Raw genomic sequence first — 26,087 nt, forward strand, 5'->3', positions numbered from 1 at the left:
ATTTCTGCTACTTTAGCAGGAGTTTCAGTGCTGGACTGCTACTTGTAATGGAGTATTCTTATATTGATGTACTGATACTTTTACTAAAGTAAAGGAATGACCACTTATTCCAACACTGTAGATAACTTTATAGTTTTCACACTTGTCACCATCAACCTCACCCTTACTCTCCTCCTCCCAATCATCATTACCAGTCACCATCTTCATCATCCTTGTGATCCTCCCAGCCATCAGTGCTATCCTTTGTTATCATCCTTGTCATTATCTCAAGTGAAATAATCACCATTATCATCATCAAACCCACTTCCAAGCCACGGCGGCTAGTTTCAACTTTGGCGCGTCACTCAGAAGTCAAAAGGCCCGACCACGTAACCACAGCCACCGCATTCTTCTGTGTACCCATCTCCATAACAACATGTTATACTGTAAGTAAAGCACACTGCAAATAAAATACTGCTGAACCACAAACTCTACAACACAGTGCTGCACCCCACCCATGGGCAAGCAAGCACACAATACTGTTATTCAAAGTCCTGCAGTGGGAAGCAAAATGGATCACCGCAGTGAAAGGAAGTTGACAGCTATTTACCATATGACAAAATATAAGATGAGGCTGAAGAGCTGCCTGGGCTCATTTTGTTTAGTTTAATGGTACATAGTTCCGGATTGAAAATTCTTGCAGTTTCAAATAGATCTGGATGAAATTTTGAGGCAGTTTAGGGTTATTTTTTTCCGACAGCTGAGACTGAAAAACATTGTTTTTGTGTGTTTGTGTCACAGGCGATGCTGCTCTTCTCCTTTGCCCTAAAAAGGCTCCCTATGCAGCCTGCTATGCACACAGCAGCATTTGTAATCTCAACTCAAATTTGTAATAATGTTTAAATAAACGGTTTTGGTTTTAAAGATTAAAAAAAAAAAGGCTTTCAGGAAAGTATCACTGAGCAGTACCTAGCTGGACATGTGAGAAACTCTCCCTGGCACACATACAGCAGTATATAGGCTAATTCATGCACACCCACATATCATAGAGGGTACAGGACAGCTGCATGTGTGTCACTATGTTGCAGGCCACGTCCAAAAAAAAGCACATGCATTTACAGCGAACCCAAAAGTGTGAGGAAGCGGTCATTAAGTAATAACCCCCCGGCGCTCACGCGGCCCCGTCTACCTGTCTAATGACTCAAACATGCAGCACAGTGCACCATCTGTGTACTTCTGCTTTCTTCAGTATAGTCCAGTACTTTCCACAGGAAACCCTCGGTCACAGTGGTGGAGCCCACCCAACCAGACGTGGATGCCCGACGTCTCCAGAGCTCAACGTCTCCACACTTGCATGATCACAAATCTGCCGTTAGGGCTATTTTGTCTTAAAGATAAAAGAAATAAAGATTTTGTGGTACGTGTAAGCGCATTGACAAAACTATTAGTGAATGACAGATCACATGTCAACGAAACCATGTTGTCGGGTATTTTAATAAACTGCTGTTTATTGTAGGATGTCCCCTAAGCCTTGCAGCAACCCAAGGCAGCAGCCTGTTGTGTCTCCAGCTGAGTCCTCCTAAGGTGAGCCCCAGCGTGGCTCTGCACACTGCTTCATTTCTTCCCTGACTCAAAGATGAAAAAGAAAAAAGCCTGCAATCAAAGTCTGCATCAGTGCTGGTTGTATCTCACTTCTTTTTCTGCTTATTGTCATTCTTAGAAATGGCACTTAACAGCTGTATACCAAATATAATCTGTGCGTGATGGTGTGTCACAGTGTTTAAAGACGTACTGAAGGCCTCATCACAAGACAGAAATAAACATCAGGCAGGTGAGATGAGACGAACAGCGCTTGATTCTGACTTGAGGTACAAACAAACAAACAGATGGATGTTGATGCTCATCCTCAAGCATAAACATCCTTTATGAGGGCAGCAGTTCGTTTTCTAAGAAGGTTTTAAATCATGGCACTAACTGTAATGATGGCTTTCAAGGAAAACTTGCTCCTCTCTCTGCTCTGGATTTTTGAAAGTTACCTCCGTGTAAACAGAGCAGGTCATGTAAAGTTTTTAAATAAAATCACTATGCGGCGTCCTGGATTCTGTGCTGGCTGAGGTCCAGACCAGGCTCTAACAGCGTTAGTTTAAATGTCAGACACAACATCATTGCGGGTCATCTCATCCAGTCTGCCCAAACTCTCACTCTTTCCCAGCTCGTCCTCCTCTGATGTCTGCTGTCTGTGTGCTGCTGTGAGGATGATAGCATCAAAGATATTTTTAAAGTCTACAACAGCAACTGCGTTACATTCTTGAAGCGTCAGCTCACCTAAATTAAAAAGACGGTGTTGAGCCATGCGGAGCGGTTTGGTTTGGCCATGTTTCGGTACTTCCAGGGTAAGGTGGGAAAATATGTTTGCTTGCACTTGAGGTGAGCTGACCTTTAAAACGATATGAAACATTTAAATCACCAGTTCCCAAACTTTTTTGGCTTGCGACCCTTTACAGCCGACTCTCGCTGCAGGTGCTGATGTTCTCACATTGTTTCAATATAATGTGAAACTTTCCAATATTTCACAAGAAGAAAACAATTTGGGGAAACTCAAGCAGTCACTTTTAGTCTTCTTTCTTAGCTTGTTCATAGTCTTTCTTTTGACACCCAAATTGGAAACCACTGCTTTAGATGCATTGAACCTGGCAGTCAAACCCAGTAATGACTGTATGACCATGGAGAGAGAGTTCCACGGTGGTCTTACTGGAGAACTAATATGTTCAGACAAGAATCCTGCTGGGCCAAATTTACCAGAGTTGCTAACGGCTGAGACGATTGGAGACCCTTCAATGTCATGTTTATTTATTTATTTATTTATTTTAGAGATATCCTTGGGGTCGTCTGGTTGTCTCACAGGCCAGACTATGTTCACACTGTGGCTAAAAAAATGATTCATCTCAACGCTTGTAGACTTATTTGCATGGCAAACCACTTGACTCTCAGTGGATTACACCACACGCAACCCATTCAAAACATTCACCTGCAAAAACTGCTGCACCCCAAAAACCATAAGATCTACTTCAGCTGGAGTTTCTCACGCAACCACATTCAGCTAAGCATTATTATAATGATGAGAAACATGCGAGAGGATTGGTTAATGGGAAATGGGAAGTAAGAATGCACATGTACCGGATTTCACCCAGAGATAAAGGACTCTGTAACACTTACACAGCTTAATGAAAAGTTTCTTTAAATACACAACTTCACGTAGAGGAAAATGCTCAGTAATTTGGTCTGAGGTGAGAATGACACCCTCAAACGAAACGCAGCAGGGGCAGAATCGAAAGCACAGGAATCTCTCGAAGTGTGAGGCAGCGTGAAGTGTGTGAACGTGTGTGTCCGAACCTGTGAGCGTGGCTGTGGTTGGCGGCGTGGAGCTTCCTGATGACTTCCTCACTGAAGTCGAAATGAACCCTTCCTCTGGCACAGGGGGAACGCCGGTACATCGCCCCGACACACACACGCACTCATGCACACGCTACCCGAAACATGCCGTCACACACACATAACCACAAGCAGATCAACTAGAGCACACCCACACCAGCACTTCACACACACACACATCTGATAAGTCAGCACCACTGGTGGTAACCGCACAGCAGCATGCACACACGCACGCACGCACACACCTCTCGTGTACTTACAAAACTCACTTAGCTCACACACAAAGTAGCTACTTCACATGAAATCAAATGTATCTGTCACTTACTACAAAACAAGCAGCGGCACACACACATTCAGCTCTTATGAACAGCAATACATCAGCCAGTCAGGCACCTACATTCACATGACTGTTTCCTATAAAAACTGCTTAAAAAGTTAGATTATCCTTCAGTCACCCCCTCCTCGGAACAAATAAAAGCAGCAAACAGGTATCCGAACACCTTCTTCACACACGTCACACACAGCAGCAACACAAGCAGCGGCCCATACGTCACATCACGGAACTCTGTAAGCCCTCGCTCACTCTGACACTCTCCTCACACTCTCTGGGCTCTCTCCGCGGACTCTTCTCCTCGTCAGAGGCTATACTTCCTCCCTATGGTGTGTGTGTGTGTGTGTGTGTGTGTGTGTGTGTGTGTGTGCATAGTATGTGTGTGTGTATGCAGCTCTGTTCCCTTCAGCGCGGCCCAGCAGAGTAAGGAGGAACATCTAAGTTCAGGAGTGGAGTCACTGGAGTGGAGTCATAATTCATCCATCACTCACAGCCTCGTCAGCTTTGATTAACACTGTATCTCTGGAAAACATTCAGAGGCATGACAGATACACACAGGGCGACTGAGGAGAGCGCACTGTACATGCATATAACTGATGCACTGTACAAGCTGCGATGACTTAAGAGAGTTAATTTTCCAAGAAATGGCCCAGCAAATCATCTCTAAAGCCTGGAGAGGAAGGCAAGACGGACTGTAAGACCTACTCCATGTGCTCAGTGTTATACAGGCACTACACAAGAAACTTTTTAGAGGATTTTGTCCTATTTTACTGTCAGCTTTCTCTCTTATATTCATGTTTCTTCTTTCTTTGCCTTTTTATTTTCCTCTCACTGTGTTGATTGTAATGCAACAAAACAACCAAAGCACAGCGCGTGTACACCTGCTTGGCGATTCTGACGGTGAAAATGTTTTTCACAGTGAGTTTTCAATTTTGTTTTCTATTTCTGGACTTTTTTATTGGACTGTATGATTACGTATATGCAGTGTATATGAACTCATGGTGCCTTGCAGGCTGAGCTGTATGCATGATACAAGTATAAAAATAGCAACACTTTCAGTCTCCTTATTTAGCGTGCATCGGTGTTTATATGAAATGGTTAATAAGTACATTGTAGTGTGTCATAAACCATTTCTGTAAATGTCCTGGTCTACCTTAACTGTCAGTGTGTGTCTGTATGGGAAAGAGGTGGCATCTGGTGCACTCGCAGGGGGCCGCAGCGCCTGATGACACTGTGCAGTTTACTGTTACCCAAGCCCTTTGATGACTGTGATGACAGATCTGTGATAATAGCAGCACATGCAGTACAACAAATGATGAGCTGCAGAAACATAAGAGGGGAAAAAAGAGAGAGTGATGAGAAATACATTGACTTTGAAGCTACGGTAGGAGGCATTTCTTTCTGTGTCCAAGACAAATCTGTTCCAATTACCAACCATGTTGTCCAGATTTTGACTGTACAGAATTTTCACTTCAAGCCTTTGGAAAAGTTATTTTAGTAAGTTAAAGCCCATCAAAAATCCTGTTCATAGCTGCGGGATGTGAGCTAGGTACATATTAATGATACAAGCAATAACTACATTTTAACTGATACAGAAAGTCATTATGTACTGTTAATATATTTCTCTTAGCAGGTGCTTGATTAGAAGCGACCAATTTCAGCTTTTTGTACATTTTAAGCATTAAAAGGATAACGTGTTAAACCCAACAACCAGAGATGGAAAATAACTAGATAGTACTTAACTTCAATAGATTTTGATGGACTTTTACTTGAAGTATGTACAATTTATGCCCTTTTTTACTTCTACTACACAATATTTCAGAGGGAAATACCGTACTTTTTGCTCCATTACATTGCCTGAGAGCTGTTAGTCATTCGTGACTTTTTGGGAATGCATATATCTTTTGACACCTTGAACCAGGATTAGTAACACATTTCTAGCCATGTTTGTGTTTCAATGAAGTAAGATTTATCATCTGAATATGAAACCTTTGCATGAAAAGGTGACACTGGTTGCATGAGTAAGTGTCTACTATTTCTTCTAACTTCCTCAAACAGAAGGCATGAAACTGAACAGGAAAACCTTCCTGACTGACAACTGAAGGAGTTTCTAGAAAGTACCGTCATGACAGGACAAGTGAGCTGTCATTTCTTTGGAAATGATACAGAAAGATGACGCATGACACAAGCACTTAAAAACATATAAGGGGAGGAGTAGGTGGCCAAAACTGAACTGAATCACTACTACATTCCCACAGTGCATCTCGCCAGACTGCTTCACAATGCACACAAAGATGAGAAATGGGAGCGGCGGAAGATGTGGTGGCCACAGGGCTGTATGTATGCTGTGCGACAATGGCAATGGCATTCCTCCTTAATGACCTCCCGGGGGTTAAACGTTGAAGAAGATATAAGAGAGAGCTCCTCCTCACAGTATAATGGTCATCATTTATGGCACACCAGTAGTGACTGGTGCACATTTTGAAAACACTCACTGACGCAGCTCTCACAGGACGTAAGTGTTAAAGGGAACAAAGACAGCTGGGATATTTAGCAAGTGCTGCTGAATATAAAGAGAATCTCTTATGTGGTTCAGCTTTTTAAATGTCATGCATCCAGCAACTGTTTATCCTTATTTCAAAATATACTGATGAGGGTTATTTGTCTTTTTAAGGTAATCATCAGAATTAGCTCAAAACGCTGCTATTTGAAGAAATAGCAGCGTTCTTACAGAATTTAGTGGCATTCACTGCATCACACAGTCAAATTATCCTATACAATAGATCCAAAACTATGAAATCAACACAAGTGCTCACATACAGTAAATGCACTTTTTTATCCAGAGTTTGTTACAGTAGGAAACATGAATGAACAGTGAACGACACTGCACGCTGCGTAAATGGCTGGTTGTGTTTACAGGGCTTGGTGTTGGTGCTGCTGTGTTTCATTTGTTCCTCCTTTCAAATTAATCAGATATAAAACAAACAGTATGCCAAGACACTGTTGCATTACAAGAAACAAAACCTTGGCAACATAACAAATACTACTGTGCTGTATTTAGCAGCGGTTCTAATTATAGAGCACAAAGAGTTATGTGTTTTTATGACATCTGTTAATGAAACCAAACCTCTGACACCCAGTGGAACTATTCACTCTTGGGCAGTGCACAGTCTAACACTGCATTAACAGAGATCACTCTGTATTCAGGCTTTTTCTGTCCACTTGTGCTCAGTCCAAATCAGTGACCAGAGCTGGTAAAATGGATAAAACCACAGACAGGCTGTATAAACCCCTCTATGAACATCAGAGGCCACCATTTCATTCCTCAGGAAAAAAAAAAGAAAAAAAAAAAAAAAAGGTTTTCACACCTGCATCCACAAGATGGCAGTGTGTAACTGTATTTTCTGCAGCAGCCAAGCCAGCATGAAGCTCACACTGACAGGATGTGGCATGCAAGATGTGCCACCAGAAGAGTCTTGCCCTATGGAAAGCACTCAGAGCTGGCATCAGAGAGGAAGTGAACACACTTCCTTCAAATGTTATTTCATGTTGGATCAGAATGACAGAGATAACAGAAAAAGCCACAAAGTTAGTGACAAAGTCATGAGAGCGTGTGACCCTACATCCAGAACCCATACTTGTTAATCAGGCTGATCGGTGACTAAGCTCTGAATACCAAGTTAACAAGATGCCTGGAAAGTCAATACATCTGTGTAAACCCTTAATTACACATCGGGAATCTCACAAGCTTGATGCATTTTATTGATGAACATTGACGCTCCAATTAGCCCTTTTCATTCATCTGGAACCTGTTTTTGATTCACGTCTGGCATTTTAATCATTTATCTTATTGTAAAATGTTGTCTTGGGAGATTATGTATGTCTGCATTTGACTGCAAACTCAAATGAGAGAGCCTGTACAGCTTTAACAGGGTTTCACACAGAAGCAGAGAACCATAATTAAACATCGATCAGCCCCTATTTGACAGCTTAAGAGGAGCCTGTCGCTGGAAGACTGCTCCTCCGGCTTGTGATTTAAATCGATATCACACTGCAGACAAGGAGACCGGGAAAAAAGGACAAACTTTAGCAAAATGCCTTTTGTCTCAGCGAACAAAAAAGAAAATATTAACTGCAAATAGAATCTCAGCTGTGTTTGACAGAACCTGACAGGCACAACATCACCTTTGACATGAAAGCTGCCTCTCTCATACAAACACACACGCAATCACATTAAATCAGGATCAAACAACAGGCATGATCCCTCAAAGCTATTTAAATATAAATTCTAAAAAGGGAGAAAGAGAGTAGGAGGGAGACAGAGTTCAGAGGAGCAGACTGAGAGAAAACAAGTTTACCAGACAGAGGCTGACACAGGAAGCCAGACAGTGAGGAAGATATCAAGAGATTTTACAAGATTTTGATGAGAATCTGATTCTAACTCAATTCAGTCATTCCAAAAGTCCATGCTCACAGTAACCCCTCACTTAGTGTGCTATTTCAATACAGAAAAGACAAGACAGGACTCTGAACTGCAGGTGCTGTGTAATAATGCTGCTAACTACGGTGCCACAGAGACATATTATTCAAACCAGCACGATCTTCCGTGTGACTCTGCTTACTCTCTTCTGATCTCAAGATTTCCACCAGAGATGCCCGATCTGATCTACCGGCTCGGTATCAGCACAGATACTGACCTTATTAAGTGGATCAGGTATCCGCCGGATATCTAGATCCACAATAAATACAGCATCTTCATTAGAGTTATTATCAATTCCCCCTTCACTTACATTCAGTTAGTCATAACGAGCCACCAACTCAATTTTAGATCTACAGCAGCGGGGAATAATTGCCCTTTTGATCATTATTATTATCATTATACCAGTAATCAAATTGGTTCTATGATCGTCTGATACCATGACTTAAGGTGTCAGAATCAGGAGGGTATCAGGACAGAAGAAGTCGGATCTGTGCATCCCTGATGTGACTACCACAAAACAGCCAGATGCGAACGTCCACCACTGTGCCGAACTGATGAAACAAGCGAGTCTGACTGCCTCTGACTATGGCCCAGGGTTCAGTCCAGCCACTGTGCCCTTGTCCTACTGCAACAGCACATTTATGAGAAGGGTTCACCACACGGACATCTGTCAAAATCAGCCTCATCAAAAACCAATCAAATCAAAAGTTAGTGAGTAAGAAAAAGCTGAATTAATAACCTTTGGAGACAATAAGTGAGTATCAGTGCTGATTTGTGATATTTGGCCCTGAGCAGACATGTACTTGAAAGACAAAACAGGAAACAAATATAAATGATACATCATACAAGCTCCTGTTTGCTGCTTTGTCTTTTATCATTCATAGGATACAGAGCAGAGGCGGGATGGGACTCATAATAACATCAGGTTAGTTTTTCTAAATAAAAAAGCAGTTTTAATATGAATAGATGCTCTTTTGAACATAGCGCTGGCTGTTCTGTTGACTTGATTCTTTTTTATTTTCCACTGCCTGCTCTAATTGCTGGTTGGTTGCAGCACCTGACCGGTGTTGTGTGGACTGTGGATTGATGACATATCAGGAGGGTGCAGCCACCAAAATTCAAATCCCAACGATGGAGTCGAAGAAAACAATGGCAAAAACATCAAACAAAATTATTGCACAACACAGGAACGGCGCGAGACCGGAGCTATTCCTCTGGGACTGGGATGAAACAGGAGTATTTTTAGGGAGTGAGATGGAACGGGAGTGAGGATCCACTTGCATGTCATGATCACCCTCTAATAGAGAAACACTTACACTTTCCTCAAACACACACATGCACGCATATGCATGCACACAAGAGATTAGCAAGATAGGCATCATAGCAGGTGGCAACTGCATCCTTCCAGCTTCAGGTCAGGAGTGGCTGAGCATCCCTCAGTTTAAACTATTCTTCATACAACCTTCTGCTAAGAGGCGTCCTCCACAGATCCACAGCGAGTGTGACTTCATGTGGAGAGACACTGGCGAGTGGAGTGCAGTGGAGAAGATGAGGACCCAGTTTGGGAAACCTCTCCGATCACACTGCTCAGCCTGAACTCGTCTCATTCACATTCTCATAACACACACCACAGGTGAGGCCGCTGAGGCCGTTACTGAGTTGGCACAGGAACGGTGAGCAGCACGAACACACACAAAGACACACAGATCTGTGAGGTCTGACCTCAGAGACAAAAAAAGAAAAGAAAAGAAAAGAAAAGAAAAGAAAAGAAAAGAAAAGAAAAGAAAAGAAAAGAAAAGAACGGCTGGGAGGAGGTATGAAGAGAGAAGGGATGAGGTCAAAAAAAGAAAAAAAAAAAAAAAGCCTGTATCCATCAGCTGCTACATTCAAAGGAGAATTTGAGTCCAGGTCTTTCTGATCTTACCACAACATGCTTACCCCAACCCCCCCGACCCCATGAAAATCTAATTCCCCTCTCTGAAAAGAGGGCACTGCAGTCAGTCCCCCTGTGATTAACCTAATTCCCTGATCGCAGAGCAGCGTTCCTCTCAGTGCCAGCATCATACTGTGTTTGACATCAGCAGCTCTCACGCTGTGATAACCGGGGGGCATAAGTCAAAAAATGTGTGAATTTTAAGCAGCGCAGAGCGTAGCACCACTACTAAACATTACTAGCATCGAGCGCCAGCGAGCTCACAAAGAGGGAGCTGCACTACAACACAGCTTGATGATTGTGAGTGAACTCTGCAAGCTCGCTGTAAGGGCTAACGTTAAGCTAGCTCTATATGGTCGCTAAATACCTTGAAAACATAAGCTGTTCCTACATGTGATGAGTACAGATGATGTGGTTTGTGGGTGTGGAGGCTTAGAGATGTTTAAAGGCAGTTTTGACTCACTGCATAACCAAAGTAAGTGGCAAAGGAAGCATTCAGATCCTTTATTTGACTAAAAGCATCAATACTATCAGCAAAATGTAAAGTAGAAGAAGTAGAAATACTCATTGTGCAGTAAAATGGTCCCTGTCAGTGTTTTACTATCATATATGATGTTTCTGGATTAATATGACTGCTGCCTTAATGTGTATGTTGTATTTTACTGCTCCTACTTTATTAACTGTCGGCTAGTCTAATCTACAGCAACGCATCATACGCTGTGAGATCATCATATGTTTGTGGTGTTGCTGTCCTGTGAGAAGCACGCATCTCTAACAAGAGCTCAGAAAAACAGCCTGTTTTCTGCTTTGTGACATTTTCCAGCTCATTCAAGAGATTTTCTCAAACTACAAAGAAACACTTCATCCTTTATCAGAAACATTCAGATTCAAAATAATCAAATTAGATATGTGGTTTTGAGTAAATGCACTTGGTTGTTCCACCTTTGGTACCGCTTAACTAATTAGTTTTACTGTACTACTTAGTAACTAGTAGAGTAAGACAACTGCACTCGCAGTGATGAGTATTTGTCTGTACCGCATGTGGCATTTGGTCGAGCTATTTCAAAATAAAAACAACATTCACTCACACAAAGGAGTTTGCCTCACTTCCTTAGTGGTCAAACTCAATTATTTAGAGCAGTCACTTCCTCGCTGCAGAGGACACCTCCAGCACGTATGTCACTGCTGTACTTCAAAGACACAACACACATGTTATCATCATCTATCACCTCGGAGTGTGTGCGTGTCCTTGTGCGTGGCGCTGCTTGTTTTCCAGTTTGTTCAATCAGTGACGTGCCTGCATGTGTGTGCCGCGGTGAGGATACTTAAGGCTGAGAACATGGTGGACGGTGTTTGACGGTGAAAGGGCTTGATCCTGACATGAGAACAGGGAGTCAGATATCAGGATCCACATGTGCCAAGTTCTCTCCTGCCTGCTTCTAAACACAGCACCTTCTTATCTGCTTCATCTCCCAACAGCCAGGCTACTGGATCTGTAGGAGTGTAATCCACAAAATGGTTCAAAACAATGATTCACTTCAGGTTCAGAGATCAAGAATGAGGGAATGTTCAGCAAATCGCTGAACTAGCAGCTCTGCACACACTTCAGCTGCTCAGAACATGCAGGAGAGGGTCTTATTTTTGAACAAAAGTCCATCATTTCAAATCACAGTACTGCACTGTTAGGAGAGTCATATTGTTCATGATAATATTGGTATTATTTTTAACATGATAAAAAAAAATTCAGTGTGATAATGGAAACATTCAGACGTAATGACATCATAACGTTACGCACAACAACAAGAAGCAAGGCTGACGGTGAACACAGCATTGGTACCAGCTCCACGGTGAAGGAGTTAGCTGCAAAAAGGAGGAATATCATTATCACAGAAACACCCTGAAATTTAATGCATTATTTCAGGGCCATATCGCCCAGCTCTGTGTCGTGTATGACTGCAGCGTGTGTGTGTGTGTGTGTGTGTGTGTGTGAAACAGTGAGGAGCTGGTGATCAGTGACATTGCAGTTCTTATACTCTAATCCTGCTTTAGGGTTTGGTTTTGGTTAATTATGAAAAACATGTTAATTCTGCTGGATGAGCTTTTACATTATTGCATACGACTGCAACCACGGGGCGCTGGAATCCTCTGAGAGGAAATGTGTTTCTTCTCTATGAGACCCTCTAATATCACATTTCTCTTAGACAAGCTGAGCAGCAGAACCTCATTGACTGCTGAGTTCAGACCAGCTTACACTACATCCAGACAAATATCCAGAGCACGCGAGAAGTCTGTTATTTAGATGACCATTTGGCACTGAAAACCCAAATATGGAGAGAATCTGGTTAGATTAAAGTGCAGATGTGCATCTGTGAGTTTATATGGGTGGAAGGGTGTGTAGCTGCTGAGAGGGAGGAGAAGAGAGTCAAGCTTTTCACTCCACGCCTCTCCTCCTCTGCACTGAGACTGAGGTGCAGCTGAAAGTCTTATCAGCAACTTCAAACAGTGATTTACACACACACACACACACACACACACACACACATACACACACACACACACACACACACACACACACACACACACACACACACACACACACACACACACACACACACACACACACACACACACACACACACACACAGCAAGTCAAATGGTCAACCGTCTCCCACAAATGACATTTACAGATGACTAATCTGCTAAAACTCTGTCTGTTTCATACAAAAAAAGTCTACAGTGATTTAAAGCATGAGACACAACATGTTTTGTCATTTAACTGAAACCACTGTCTTTCCCTAAAATGAACCAAACTGCTTTTGTTGCCTGTACCGTCTGAACCACAGAGGAATTTAGATTTCTCCACCCTGACCTCCCTGAGGCTCCAGTGTGGTACATAAACACAGCTCTTCAATCAGGACAGAAACACTGCCTGATCAGAATCCAGGCAGATATTATGTTTGTCACCACAACGTCACTGAAAACAACGTTCGTGATATCTAAGTGCAATTTCTAGGAGACGTGGTTGCAATAGTGCACACACATACTCAATTCAACAGCCCCCAACACCCACGCTGTGAAGTGCCACAGTAACACTGCTTGGTCCCCACTTTTCCTTTATCTTCACGTACCAAATCCAGGAGTGACGACGGGAGCAGAAAGGGCTGATGGGAACTTCCAGACTGGATGACGTCGCCGTCATCGTCTCGGTCACCCTTGAGATCAAGAATCAATTTGTTTTTTGTTTGTTTATTGTTCTCTGCGAGTCTCAACTCAATAACTTACTTGATTTGATTCATAGATGATGAAAGTGTGAGACTGGTATTACTGAACCAATCTTCATAAGAAGAAGCTGGCACACACGCGTCGCATCCTAGAATCCCACTGAGGATCGTCTCAGGACAGTTTCAGAAATTCACCAGGTTAATCTCAGCATCCATCACTTGTTAACTGCTCTCAGCCTCAATAACGCAGCAGGTGGAGGCTCAGACCGGCCACAGCAAATCCCCCTCCATGCCCATTCAGGTACTGCAGGTTAGCACAGGATGAGAAAGTGAGTTCCAGCCAATTTAAAAACAATCCACCTTGTTTCATTCAGGAAAGCGCTGCCAAAAACCTTTCAAAGTCCTCGTAATTAAAGGCCAGCAGTGAAAAAGTGAACTGAGAAATTCCAACACTCAGTAAAAAAAAAAGGGTAAAAAATAAAAAATGTGTTACAGAAACACTTTTCATCCTCTGACCCAGTGCTGATCACAGCATCTGCTCCATACTTGTTTTCCTCAGAGCGTCCTGAGCATGTTTCATGTCTCCGTGTGTCCCCGTCCTGCTGAAATTGATGCTGTTCCTCTTTTCTACTCTCTGCCTCAGTTCAGGTCTGCTGGACCACGTACAGGTCACATTTCATGGATGATCTTTGATCCCCTGCCCCAAATAACCAAGGTATATATTTGCACGGGCCAAGACAACGACTGCTAACAATCTGACAAGACGTCTGAGTTGATGTCACAGTGCAGCTGCTGTAAGATGTTTCTTATCTGTTGGATGCAGCGTACATTTTTTCATGGCTGCAACAGCATCAGCCTTCAGTAGTCTACTGTAAACTGAACAACACTTTACAGCAATTTAAAATGCTTTTAACATCTGTTGAGGTCTTTTGATTCACATAACTGTCCAGCTGGGAAGCACTTTGGCAACAACATGCAAGAATCATATTCTCATTGGCTTCTCTTCTCATGTTACCAGACCACTTCCCTCACAGCACTGTGTCACAACAGCCATGTATGTCTCACTGTACATGCTGACTGTACCTACAAAGGGTCTGATTACACAGCGATAAGGACTACAGCAGCGGCTCCGCATTGAGACACACAATCCCCGGCCTTTGACAGCAACACACACACACACACACACACACACACACACACACACACACACGGAGAACGGCGCATTTCAAAAAGCCAACGCTACTGGCTGATGTGCAGCTTGACACTTGAGACTGCGTGTATCAAATAGCATTCAGCAAACACAAACAACTGCTGCTGAATATTAAATCTGTTGATACACTAGTGCCTGCTTTCCTGGTCCATTCAAAATGCCTCTATAAAAGAGCTCGTGAAACTGCCTAGCAACACGTGGGCTCGAAAGCACTTGACTCGTGGCTCGGAAATTGTTTGCTTTGAAGCCTGGCACTTTGTCACCGCATGTACGGTGGGCCAGGAAATGATTCTCTGAGAGATATTCTGACCTGATGGATAGAGCAGGTTGTATACTGAACAAACAGACTTCAAACAAGGATAATAAACATTTAAATAAAGATGCACCTCGCTCATTCAGCTCCCCACCTCTGCGTCAAACCAGTCATTAATCATTTAATGGTCAACTGTCGGTCAAGTGCTTGGACCGAGGCTTTTTGTTTAATTTGAGAGTGAGCAGTGTTTGCTCTTCGGTTCTTAAACTCTCACAGTCCAAATACATGAGAATGTCTGTCCAGAATTTTAATTAAATTACATACATATGTGCATTTTGAAGCTGAAATCAAATGACTCCATGTACTACAAACAGGTCACTGGTACTTCCAAACCCATTGAGAATCAACATCCAACCCTGCAACACTACCTATCTTTTAGGCTTAGCAAACAAACACAGATCGACTTTATGCCAGTTGCCCATCAAAGACGTAGCAGAAAGCTCAAGTGAACATGAGGCTGGTGAAGAAATGTAAGCATGTAGCAGCCTTTCTAAAACGGAGGTGATTCAGTTGCATTTTTCAGTCGTCCTTCTATTGTAATTAATAGCCGTCTACACAGGCCGAACAGGGGCACTTTGCATGTGTCACTACATCCAACATTGCTGTACTTCAAGCCTATAAGATGTTTTATATGCATAACAACAGTGGCTGTGTGTTAGGCTCTGATCGCTGCTACATCGCAGGTGACCTACACAGCAGACCTGCGCCTGAACGCATCCTGTGCAGACACAGACAGAGGACTGAAGCTGCTGTTCTGCTGATGTGCTGCTTTCACTGTGCAGCCTGTGTGAACACGATGCAAGATGTTTTTCTCAGGAGTTACTGGTGTCCAAACCAAACCTTGACCTTGCTGAATATTGAACTTATATTCATCAGGTGGCTCAAAACAGGACTCCAATGGCCTGTTAATGTTGCTCTGTTGGAAGTACACACTTAACATTCTAACTATAACCACTGTGTTTCAAAGAGTTTGTTTTTGGAGTACTTCGGCCCTTTTTCATTTTTGTGGAAAACAACAGATTGATAGATTAATTAACGAGAATTCCCTTACTGAATCTGATACATGGGAATTTCTGGACTTCAGTCTGACAAACTGGATTAAAGGCTTTTCCACACCTGAAAGTCAAGGTGTGAACCAAGGTTTGACTTTCTGTTACATTGTATACTTTTGATCCAATTAGTTCTGCTTCTTCATTTCAATTACACAGGTACACTTAACTAACACATGAGAGACCTACGACCTGTCGACCTCAGCCACAGGGGCTGCGTCTCCCTACCCCGGCAGTCTGTACAGAGCTGGGCGCCTGATGTCGACATTTTGTAAAGTCAGGTCAATTCCTCTGTCTCTCACCCTCTTAGAAAAAAACAGAAATTTGTCAGATTTTTTGTGAGTTTTCTTCCAGCTCACTTTTTATAAGGCTGATGGACCAAATGTCAATTAAACATCTGTTCTCCTCCCCTTAGCATGTGCCTCCGGGGCTCATTTAGTTGTTTTGCTTTGTTTTTCCTTTTTCCATTTCTGATGATGGCCTGCCTGAGCCTCCTGTTTTCACACTGGACCAAAACCGTGTTTCCATTTGATCCGGACCGAGACCACCTCTGTAGTGCTGTTTGATTTCACAACTGTAATTTGGTTTGGACCAAACCGAAAGTCCAAGCAAATCGAGGTAGGTGTGAAAGGGCCCTAAATCCCTCTCAAAGCTGTATCTAATTATCTCCCTTAGCCAAATGTTTTATAGCAAGTCTCTACCCTAACGTCTTATGCGGTAAATTGTTACACAGCCATTTGATTAGTAATTCAAAGATCAGAGGTCTCATCTTAGATTACAAACGGACATGAAACCAGCCACACAAGCCAAAAATGTATCAACCAAAGACAGCATTTCTCTCCCTCATTATGTGGCTGAGAACTGCGCCTCCTGCTTATAGGTGAAAAAACTCACAGATGGAGTGTGATTCAAAGTTCAGCTAACTCATAGACACACATGTAGTCACACACACACACACACACGCACGCACACACACACACACACACACACACACACACACACACACACACACACACACACACACACACACACACACACACACACACGCACACGCACACACACAGACTTAAAAGCCAGGCAATGACTCATCCTTAAACAAAGGCAGGCAATGGCAGAAAGTATTACTCAGCCTGAATATTCTACAACCATACAGTGCACAGACAAAAACACACACCAACTTAAAATACCCCTCAGCTGGGAAATTCTTCAATCACACCAACACAGGGAGAAGAAATAGCAGACAAAAGCACTGAGGTGAGAGACATTGCCATGGCAACCGTATTTGTAAGCCTGACTCCACCAGTGAGCTTTGACCCTACCGTACGCCAGGGATTCATTAGAGGCCATGACAGTGTTGATGCAGTAGTTTTCTATGACTACAGCTGACTAAAGATAGAAACTCATTTTTATTTGTTTGTTTTTAATTAACTGCATGTGCCGGTATACTTCGTTTGAAATATATTTTCTCTCTCAACCTTTTCATAGGTTTACTATGAATACACAAATGGATTACTGAGGTGGGTGGGGTCTCTCACAACCAGCTGACCCACAGTCTGTAAATGCTCTATAACAACCAAAAAAAATTCACATACACACATTCAGTGTCAGACAAAGTTCAACAAAGTTTGTACAAACTGACGTACCTGGTGCACAAATCTCAATATACTGTACATATATCAATATATATCATGTAAAGTCTACCACAGGTCCACAGTATCTTGGATATTCTTGCACCACAAGACTAGGTTTGAAAACACATAAAACAGCTGGATTACTTTTAAATTTAAATAATTGTAAGACATATTTTAGGAGTCCATATTGGCTGGCCATGTGAAAGTGAAAGAGGGAGGATTCAGTCAGGTAGAAGACAAACCAGGCAGTGTTGTGATAAGGGATTGGATGGTAGACGGCTGTGGAAATTTATCACTGGCACGACTGACGAATGGGCCAGATAGAGGACAAAGCAAGCAAGAGAAGAGAAGAGAAGAGAAGAGAAGAGAAGAGAAGAGAAGAGAAGAGAAGAGAAGAGAAGAGAAGAGAAGAGAAGAGAAGAGAAGAGAAGTTTAATTTGGCCATTGAACGCATGTTTTTTAATTTCTTATGCATCAGACAAGACCGTTGCAGCAGGGGCATTCATTCCCACCCTACACTTACAAGCAACTTGTGTGCAACTAGCCTTTAATCTACATGTATTTATGACAGAAGGACGGACCACCTGAAAGCATAATGCTTCCAGTCATGGCCTTCACCAGCACAGAGGCAAAAAATCTGCAGTTTTTATTGTATAATGTTTAATGTACCAGTCAGGCCACAAAAGAGTTGACACATTTATCTCTATCTCTAGAAGTAGTACGTTAAGCTTGTGAAAAAAAAATAATGGAAGTCCTTTTTAATATCTGAGCAAATGTAACCGTAGAGAAAATGAAGTGAGTGCATTAAAATATAAGCAGTACGTATTAATGTGGAAATTAGCTGCTCTCCCAGTTAGCGTATTATTTATGATATGAGACTCCCTTCGTATTACGATATTACCACCATATACCATTAAAGAAAAGGGGGGGGGTTGCTGCTGAGCTTCCTGCCACAACGACCGCTCCTGCTGCCAATGCATGTCACAACCCACCACCACCTGTGGGCTCCGCTTCTTCATGGTTCCCCACAGGGTGCCGCATTGATCTCACTCTGCTCTCACTTTCGCTGGCTTTAAATTATGCTTGGCAGCGAGCAACACGAAACCTTTAGCCTCAACACCAAAACAAAATCTATACTCTCATTCCCTCCCAATTAAAACGCTCTTTGTCAGTCTGTGACATGAGGTGCAATGCATTGAATGTGCAAAATATTAGCAAAAAGAAAAAAAAGGATGCCAGATGAGTGCTTCAGCTTTAACTACAATTCAATGTTATGAGTATATCTAATGATTTGAATACATAGAGATATAATGTTCTGGGTTGTCTCCTAAACCAGAATTACAATGAATAACTAATGCATTACATCCTTGACACCCAGCACACACTCATATACAACACAAAAGCCACACAGGCCTCACATACAGTAACAATGTGCAAATTATCACTGCAGCTCTATGTGGGTCTGCGTCTCTCTCTCCATCTCTGCATGTGTGTGTGCACATGTCGTTTCACATGTTAGAGACTGTGCGTTCTCACAAGGCGTGTGCATATGTTGGTGTGTGAGAGTGTGTGACGTACAGTGACGAGGAAACATTGCTGCTTGGTTGCCATGGCCGATGGTTTCAACAAAGCAGAGCTTCAAATAGTTCCCTGCGTCTCTTTTCTCTGTCTCCGTCTTTTTCTTTTCTTGTTCAAGTCATGTTTTCATCCTTTTCTTCTCCTGTCTTTGCTTTCCCACTTCTTGCTTTGTTTTGGAGACAGCTTTTTTCATTTTAACTGGGTCGATCTCTTCTTGTCCCGTTTTGTTTTCCATTTCTCTTTCTTTTGTCAGCCCCACATTTTTGCCCTTCCGACCAATGTTGTTTATCCCTGTCGTTTTAAGTTCTCCATTTTTCAATAAGTTAGCATGTGATGCTTTAAGCTCATTTTCTATGTCTCACTGTTTGTGCATTCGTTTCTTGTGTGCAGCCTTACCTGTGTCTATCTTTGTCTCGGAGATGAACAGTGTATCATGTGATGTCTTCCAACCAGGGCTCTTGGCCTATTTTTGTCTTGTCTGAGTTTGACTCCCACAAATAACAACTGAATGCCCCACTTGGGATTTTGCTTCTTCTGAGTTCTTTGAGGTGTTGTTTGTCTGAATTGAGGGGAGAAACAGCTCTCAGTGCGACGATGATCTGAGACAACTCGGCATGTGCACTTCACATTGCATTCTTGGCCATTTTCACATCATCCTCTACACTCAGCTGTCTCTAATTGCTGTTTCTCTTTCATGACACTCTATCCATATCCATCCAACCATCAATTTCATACACCAGCTTATCCTGTGTAAGGTTGCAGCAGGCTGGAGGCCATCCCAGCATGCAACGGGGAAGAGACAAGTCACTGTCTTTTATAAGCATAATACACAAACAACACCTTCACACCTGAAGGCAATTTAGAGGTTTGACAGTCAGCATGAGCTGCTTTTCCAGGACAGTGGTACGAGCGTTCTCACGGAGGCCGAGCAGTGTGATACCGTGACAACTGGAACGCACCCTCAGGAACCACCTGGGAGCAGATGCTTACAGTAAGTGGTCCAAAGGGTTAGACAGTTTGGATTTAATTTCATTAGTCAAGGGTAAATAAAAACACCTTTTTCATAGTGCAACAACTGTCGACTCTACACTTCTTAACCATAGCAGTCTATTCTTATATATTTAGCATCTCAGGACAGATTTTTAAAAAATGGTTTTGGTCTCTATCTAGTGTCCCTGTTCATGACAACTACACAGGAGTAAAGTTTTACAGAACTCACTTGAATTGCATTAAGGCCTAGAGTTTTGCACAATTATGGGAGAATAATGCAAACAACAATAGAGCATACATTAACCTACAAGAGACTAGACCGGGTGATCCAATTAGAAGGTGTGGGCTACGGCCAAGATCGAGGACAGGCATCCCTGGACGTGCCGGGTTATCCTGTGTCATGAACCAGTCACATCACTGGTGACACCAATGTAAAGGGACCAATGTGTGCTTGCATGTGCTTCCTGTGTGCTGTGAGGCTCCTCTTTCAATGTGTCCATTGTGTAGTTCGGTCGCCACAGAGAAGAAGAAGGTAGACTCACATTCTCACCCCCTGCAGGTGCACACACACAAACCGTACTGTCTGCAACCTGAGTCTGGGAATCCGATTCCAGCTGCTCCTCTACACACACACACACACACACACACACACACACACACACACACACACACACACACACACACACACACACACACACACACACACAGGGGCCTCAATCTCACAATAGGCCTGAGAAGCATTGACAGAGAGCCATATAATTTATATGACACCAGCATCACATGGGAGCAGACTAAAGGGAACCCTACGTCATACTGGTTTACAAATGACAAAGAAAGGGCCGGTCTTTCAGCAGTATCAGCACACTGGAGAACAGGCCTCTTTCTCTTCTTTCACCCCTCCTCTGCTCCATCCTTCACCTCTCCATTTCTCGTCCTCCTTCCTGCACTCTCATCCACTCTTCTCACGGCTCACTCAATCATCTACTCTGTCCTCTCACCTTACCCTCCAGGATTTCTCCTACTACATTATTTAATAGGGAAGAGCACTTTTGTTTGTGCAATATTTCAGTGATTGTACGTGACAGAAAGAAACAACAAATGTGCCACTGAAGGCCAAAAGTTGAGAGTCACAACTGCAGAAGCCTCCAATATGTGATCAAAGGAGGAATTTTACCGTATTTTTCAGTCTAATTGAAAATGACTCATGCCATGCCTGAATCATTGGCTCTGATCGTGGTTTGCTCACAGTGTGGCACGTCGCAGGTGTTGCAACCATATGGCAAGTCGGCATTCCCACCTAGTCATGCTTAAGACAAGGAGAGGCCGGCAGAGACGAGGAGCCCAATGAGCCCAGTGGTGATGCTTCTCTACAGGCATTAGATGATTGTTTCAATCCTTTGCTGTCATCCGTAGGCCTGTATTCTTTGCAACAGCATCACTACAACCTTCTGACAAAACACAGCCTGCATCAAAGTCTTAAACCCTACATGGCAAGGAAATGAAAAGAATAGAAAGGTGAGACAAGAGAGACTGAATGCTGGGAGATGAAATGTGATAGTAAGCAGATAAAAAAGTAGCACAGACAAGCCGAGAGAGTAAAGGGATCCAGAATAGACTGAGGGGAGAGGAAAAGATCAAAAAGAAGTAAAAAAAAAAAAAGGCCCATACACCGGCTTCCTTAAAGCTCGTGCAGCTGAGTCACTCACTGCAGAGCAACCGCAGAGCTGAGCCACCTCTGGTCTGCCCTGCATTCATTTCACAGCACAGGCTCTGATAAATTATCAAACGGGCACAGTCACAGTCACTACGGCAGCTGTGAGGCTGGCACCGACGCTGCTGCCTAACAAGCCAAAATTGATAGAGTTGCAGGCACATGCTAATGCGACACAATGCATCAGCATTTCGCAGAGCTGAGTGGGGCAGATTTCTAAACTTGTAACTTTATAAGGTTTTATTTCGATAAAGTTTCTTTTTAGGGCATCAACAATGCAACCTCCTGTACAAATCCACATCTAAAAGTGTTCAGTAGAAGATTGAAAGATTCCTATCGCTCATAATCTACTTACAATGCACAATGCACACATGATAATAGATACAAAGCTTTGAGGCATAACACCACTAACTTGTGACTGTCTTCATTTCATGATGCCTTGGGCTGCAATGAATTATCCGACACACACAGCCACACTCAGTGACTGTGCAGTACCTCCAATGGCACTTAGTTTAGCAAAAAAGCAGCAGCATAACGAGGCTGAATTTATGCACTTGCTGTCCCTTAAAATCCATAGTGCAGTGGGGCAGAGAGTGTAATTCTCAGACACCTTTTGTGGCACAATGCGGCAGACTCCCTAACATAAAAGGCAATTTAAATGGCTGTGATTTTGCAAGCACTCCTTTCTCTGTCGCCTCTGAGCTTTAATGAGCCACAGAGATAAAGTAGCGTTAGATTAACGACCCGAACAGTCAAACTCCTGCCATGGGACTAGCAGTGTGTAAGACAATCAACACTTCTCATTAATAACCACATAACTCCAGTAGCAGTACCTACTATGCCTAAACAGTTCAGTTCAAGCCCTCTTCATGCTCGGTTTGCTCCACTTAAGCAGAGACAAGAGGCACAACCAGAAAAGAAAATGCATGAGTGCTTTAGAGCATCTTTCAAATCTCTAAAAACTCTCCTGATGTGTTTAAAAGTCCAATAGTCGAGTAATTTCCAGTTCATAATTTTGATTGTCTACTAGAAATTAAAGTTAAAAATTAGATGCTTTAACGTTCAAAAAACATTATTTTTCTCATACTGACCATTACTACAGCACTTCTATTCAACCTCTCGTCATATTAACTGAAATGAATGTCAATCAGAAATGAACTAGATGTAGCAAGCTAGAACTGTTCTTCAATACATAAATATGTGCAAGACTGTAAATGTTATCATTTTAAAAATACATCTCATCAGATCAATTTTAAGGCATTTAAAGGGAGCGTGGATTCTTGTAGATTCTTGTAGGGTTGGGCAAAAGTTTCTGCTTTCACATCATCTAATTGTGGTTACTTGAAGTTGCCGATAGGGGGTGGGACGGTGAGCCTCAGAATATCAAACAGCCTATTTGCAAGTTATTATTATAGCATTTATAAAAGAGTGTGTGTAGTCTAAATATCTTAACACTAAAAAACTATATTTAAAAGTAATGTCTCATCTGTTCAAAGAAAGGTTCCCTCTGTGTCTGTGCTCAGTGCAACAGTATCACTGCATCATGTTCCGTTTAACATGATCTTATCTTGAGTATCACAATTCAAATCATATCCATAATAATAAATAATCTTCATATCAGTGTCGAAAAAACCATCTGTTGATCATCCCTTTGATCGCCAATATACGGTCTGATCACCAACTGGCACAAGCCTATTGAGGACCATATTTATAAGTAGCATATCACACCAGCCATGTCTTCACCGAGAATACATCACTTGAGTCACTGCTACTGCAGGTGGTTGGCAGGCTTCTGCGTGCACATGTGAATCAGACAAGACACAGACTTGAGTCTTGAAATGTTCCATGCTGGTGATGGAGCGTAAGTAACATGGGCTCCAGCCCAGATGGTCTTACTGTCTGCCATGTTCACTGCCTAACAGATCCACTTACATACTTGTCACTTTTGTAAGCAGGAATGTTTCTGCACCAGCCTCAACTGAAAAACACAAGCCAGAGGCAAGTAGATATACGACTGTCTGCTGCTCCCCCAAACGCAGCACCCAGCCTGGATGAGTGGTTTGTGATGACAGATGAAGTCAGAGAGAGAGCCACAGAGAGAGGCAGATAACCCATCTGGGACATATTTAGGTGATAAAAATGACAACAGTAAACAAGTCTGTAATTAAAAGCTCATCTCTTTTTGTCTCCCTGGTGGCAGGGAGTGGATCGCTTTCTCCACAAGTCAGGATGACCCCAAGAGCTCCAAAGCCACCAACGTTTCATGCTATTCATAGCAGATAAGAGGAAGTCTTTGCTTCTTATTACATCAAGCGCCGTGCTAAATGTGTCTCGTGTGCCTCAAATTGATTCTTCTGAGGGGCCAAGTTGCTGATTGATGTGTGTCTCCTGTTATCACAATGTGGCCGACATCATGTCATAAGCTGAGTACAAACCTCTTGAGAAACTGACTTTGACTTGAAGCCTTTTTATCCAATTCCTGCTGTGGTTGACATCATCATCCTCTCTACCCTCTTCAGTGACCTCAAATAATCACAAGCATTGTCATTATTAACCATCATTAGACCCATTAAGGCTGTTCAGTCACCAGCATTTATCATCTGCGTCCTCTCCAGTTTCATCACCCTCAACAGTTGCTGCATGTTGATGAACAAGAGGTGTGAGAGGAGTCAGTGAGATGAATGTGTTCGTGGGAACCAGTGTGTGTGATTCGCGTTCATGCCACTGTGTTCCAGAGGGGTCTGTTATTTTTGCTCGACACTCTCTGGCTGGACTCTTCACAAGGAGCGCTGCGAGGACGTTGGCAGATGGCGAGGCACCCGGTGCCGTACACCGGCTGCAAGCAGGCAGAGCAGCTCACTGCCACAGGGAGGCTTTTTAGGCCACACACACTTGACACAAGGTGCTGGCAGGCAGGTCAACTTTAAACACACTGCAGGGGCAATTATAAACGCATGCAGGCGCACACTGATTACTACACATGAAGACAAATTGCGAGGTGGCCAAGACTTGCAGCGATATAATTCATTTTGGGCCGAGTGTGACTTTTCTAGGCCAGTGGTTGTGAAAGTGGAGTGTGGGATCTCCCAGGGGTAAATGGAGGGAGAGAGGTGCTGCGACAAAGTGAGGAATACTCTACTTACTACCAGTTAATTCATCAGAAATTCTCAAGCAAAGAAAGAACTGTTTGCTATTGTGGCACATCGCCGCAGCACTTACTCACAGGCCAAAAACAAATCTAGCCAAGGAGGTAAAACTGTTGTCAAGGGGGCATCCTGTCCTGATACAGGATTGTTTAGAGTTACCCAACATGATCGTGTTTGTAGTATTGTAGTTGTGTAATGTTGCAGCTGGTTGAGGTTGGGCTAATTTCAACTACTTTATGATTGTTGGGTAGTTTAATCTGTAACATATATCATATATATCAGATTTTGTTAACTGAGCACATGTTTTGTACTAACATCACAATCGGCAAAATAACTAGAGCTTTAAATGAGAAGTATGAAGTATTTGTAGTATGAAAAGAGTAAATGTAAATAATCTACATTATTAGTCTTTTCTTGTGTAAAACCTTTAAAATCACAACAATCCAGGTTCAAAACGGTGACTAATTCCCTGAAACCAGTAAAGGACTTAAAATGGCCCACTGTGATGTCCAGTCAAACATTTGGTTGCTCTGGAAACAGTAACCAGGGCCAAAGTACCAAGAGCCAATTCAATTTCCTCTGATGATCAAAGAGTCAAACGATTGCTATTGAGGGATGGCAGGAAATGATGTGCGGTCCCTATTTGTGCCGTGTGTGTGTGTGTGTGTGTGTGTGTGTGTGTGTGTGTGTGTGTGTGTGTGTGTGTGTGTGTGTGTGTGTGTGTATGCATGCGTGCAGCTTTGTCAAGAAAATTAATAACTTAGCAGGACATGCGTGCGTGTTTGGATTACATCCAATTAATTTTCAGTTACCTTCTTAGATTTGTATCAGCAAGTTTGTAAATTCATTTTCTTCTTGCTTGACAGCCCGGCTGCACATTTGTTGTTAATTCTTTGTCTTATGGAGGGAAGATGAGTTCCTCCAAAGAGACTAAACCTGCTAGATTCACATGATTTCCAATTACAGTAAACTGAGGGAAACAATTCAGACGTTGGATTTGCTGCTCAATCTTTGGAGCATCCTGCTTCAGTGTTCACTGTTCCTCTTTGGAGAGGAGCGACAGAGCAGCAGCAGGCTTGGCCT

At 42.8% G+C, this 26,087-nt stretch overlaps 1 protein-coding gene across 3 annotated transcripts in view; it reads right to left on the minus strand.

The window, feature by feature from the left end:
* pde4ba (phosphodiesterase 4B, cAMP-specific a) overlaps positions 1-26,087 on the minus strand; it is a 164,895-nt gene that overhangs the window by 67,365 nt on the left and 71,443 nt on the right. The window contains exon 1 of one of the 3 annotated variants that reach the window (XM_070960295.1): positions 3,373-4,029. The exons of the other annotated variants lie outside the window; for them this stretch is intronic. Within the exon in view, the coding sequence (XP_070816396.1) occupies positions 3,373-3,473 (101 nt within the window). The 5' untranslated portion in view covers positions 3,474-4,029. Of the gene's footprint in view, positions 1-3,372; positions 4,030-26,087 lie in introns of those variants that run through there. 3 annotated transcript variants of the gene reach the window in all.

This window comes from Chaetodon trifascialis, chromosome 4 (genome assembly GCF_039877785.1).
Source record: "Chaetodon trifascialis isolate fChaTrf1 chromosome 4, fChaTrf1.hap1, whole genome shotgun sequence".
Lineage (NCBI taxonomy): Eukaryota > Metazoa > Chordata > Actinopteri > Chaetodontiformes > Chaetodontidae > Chaetodon > Chaetodon trifascialis.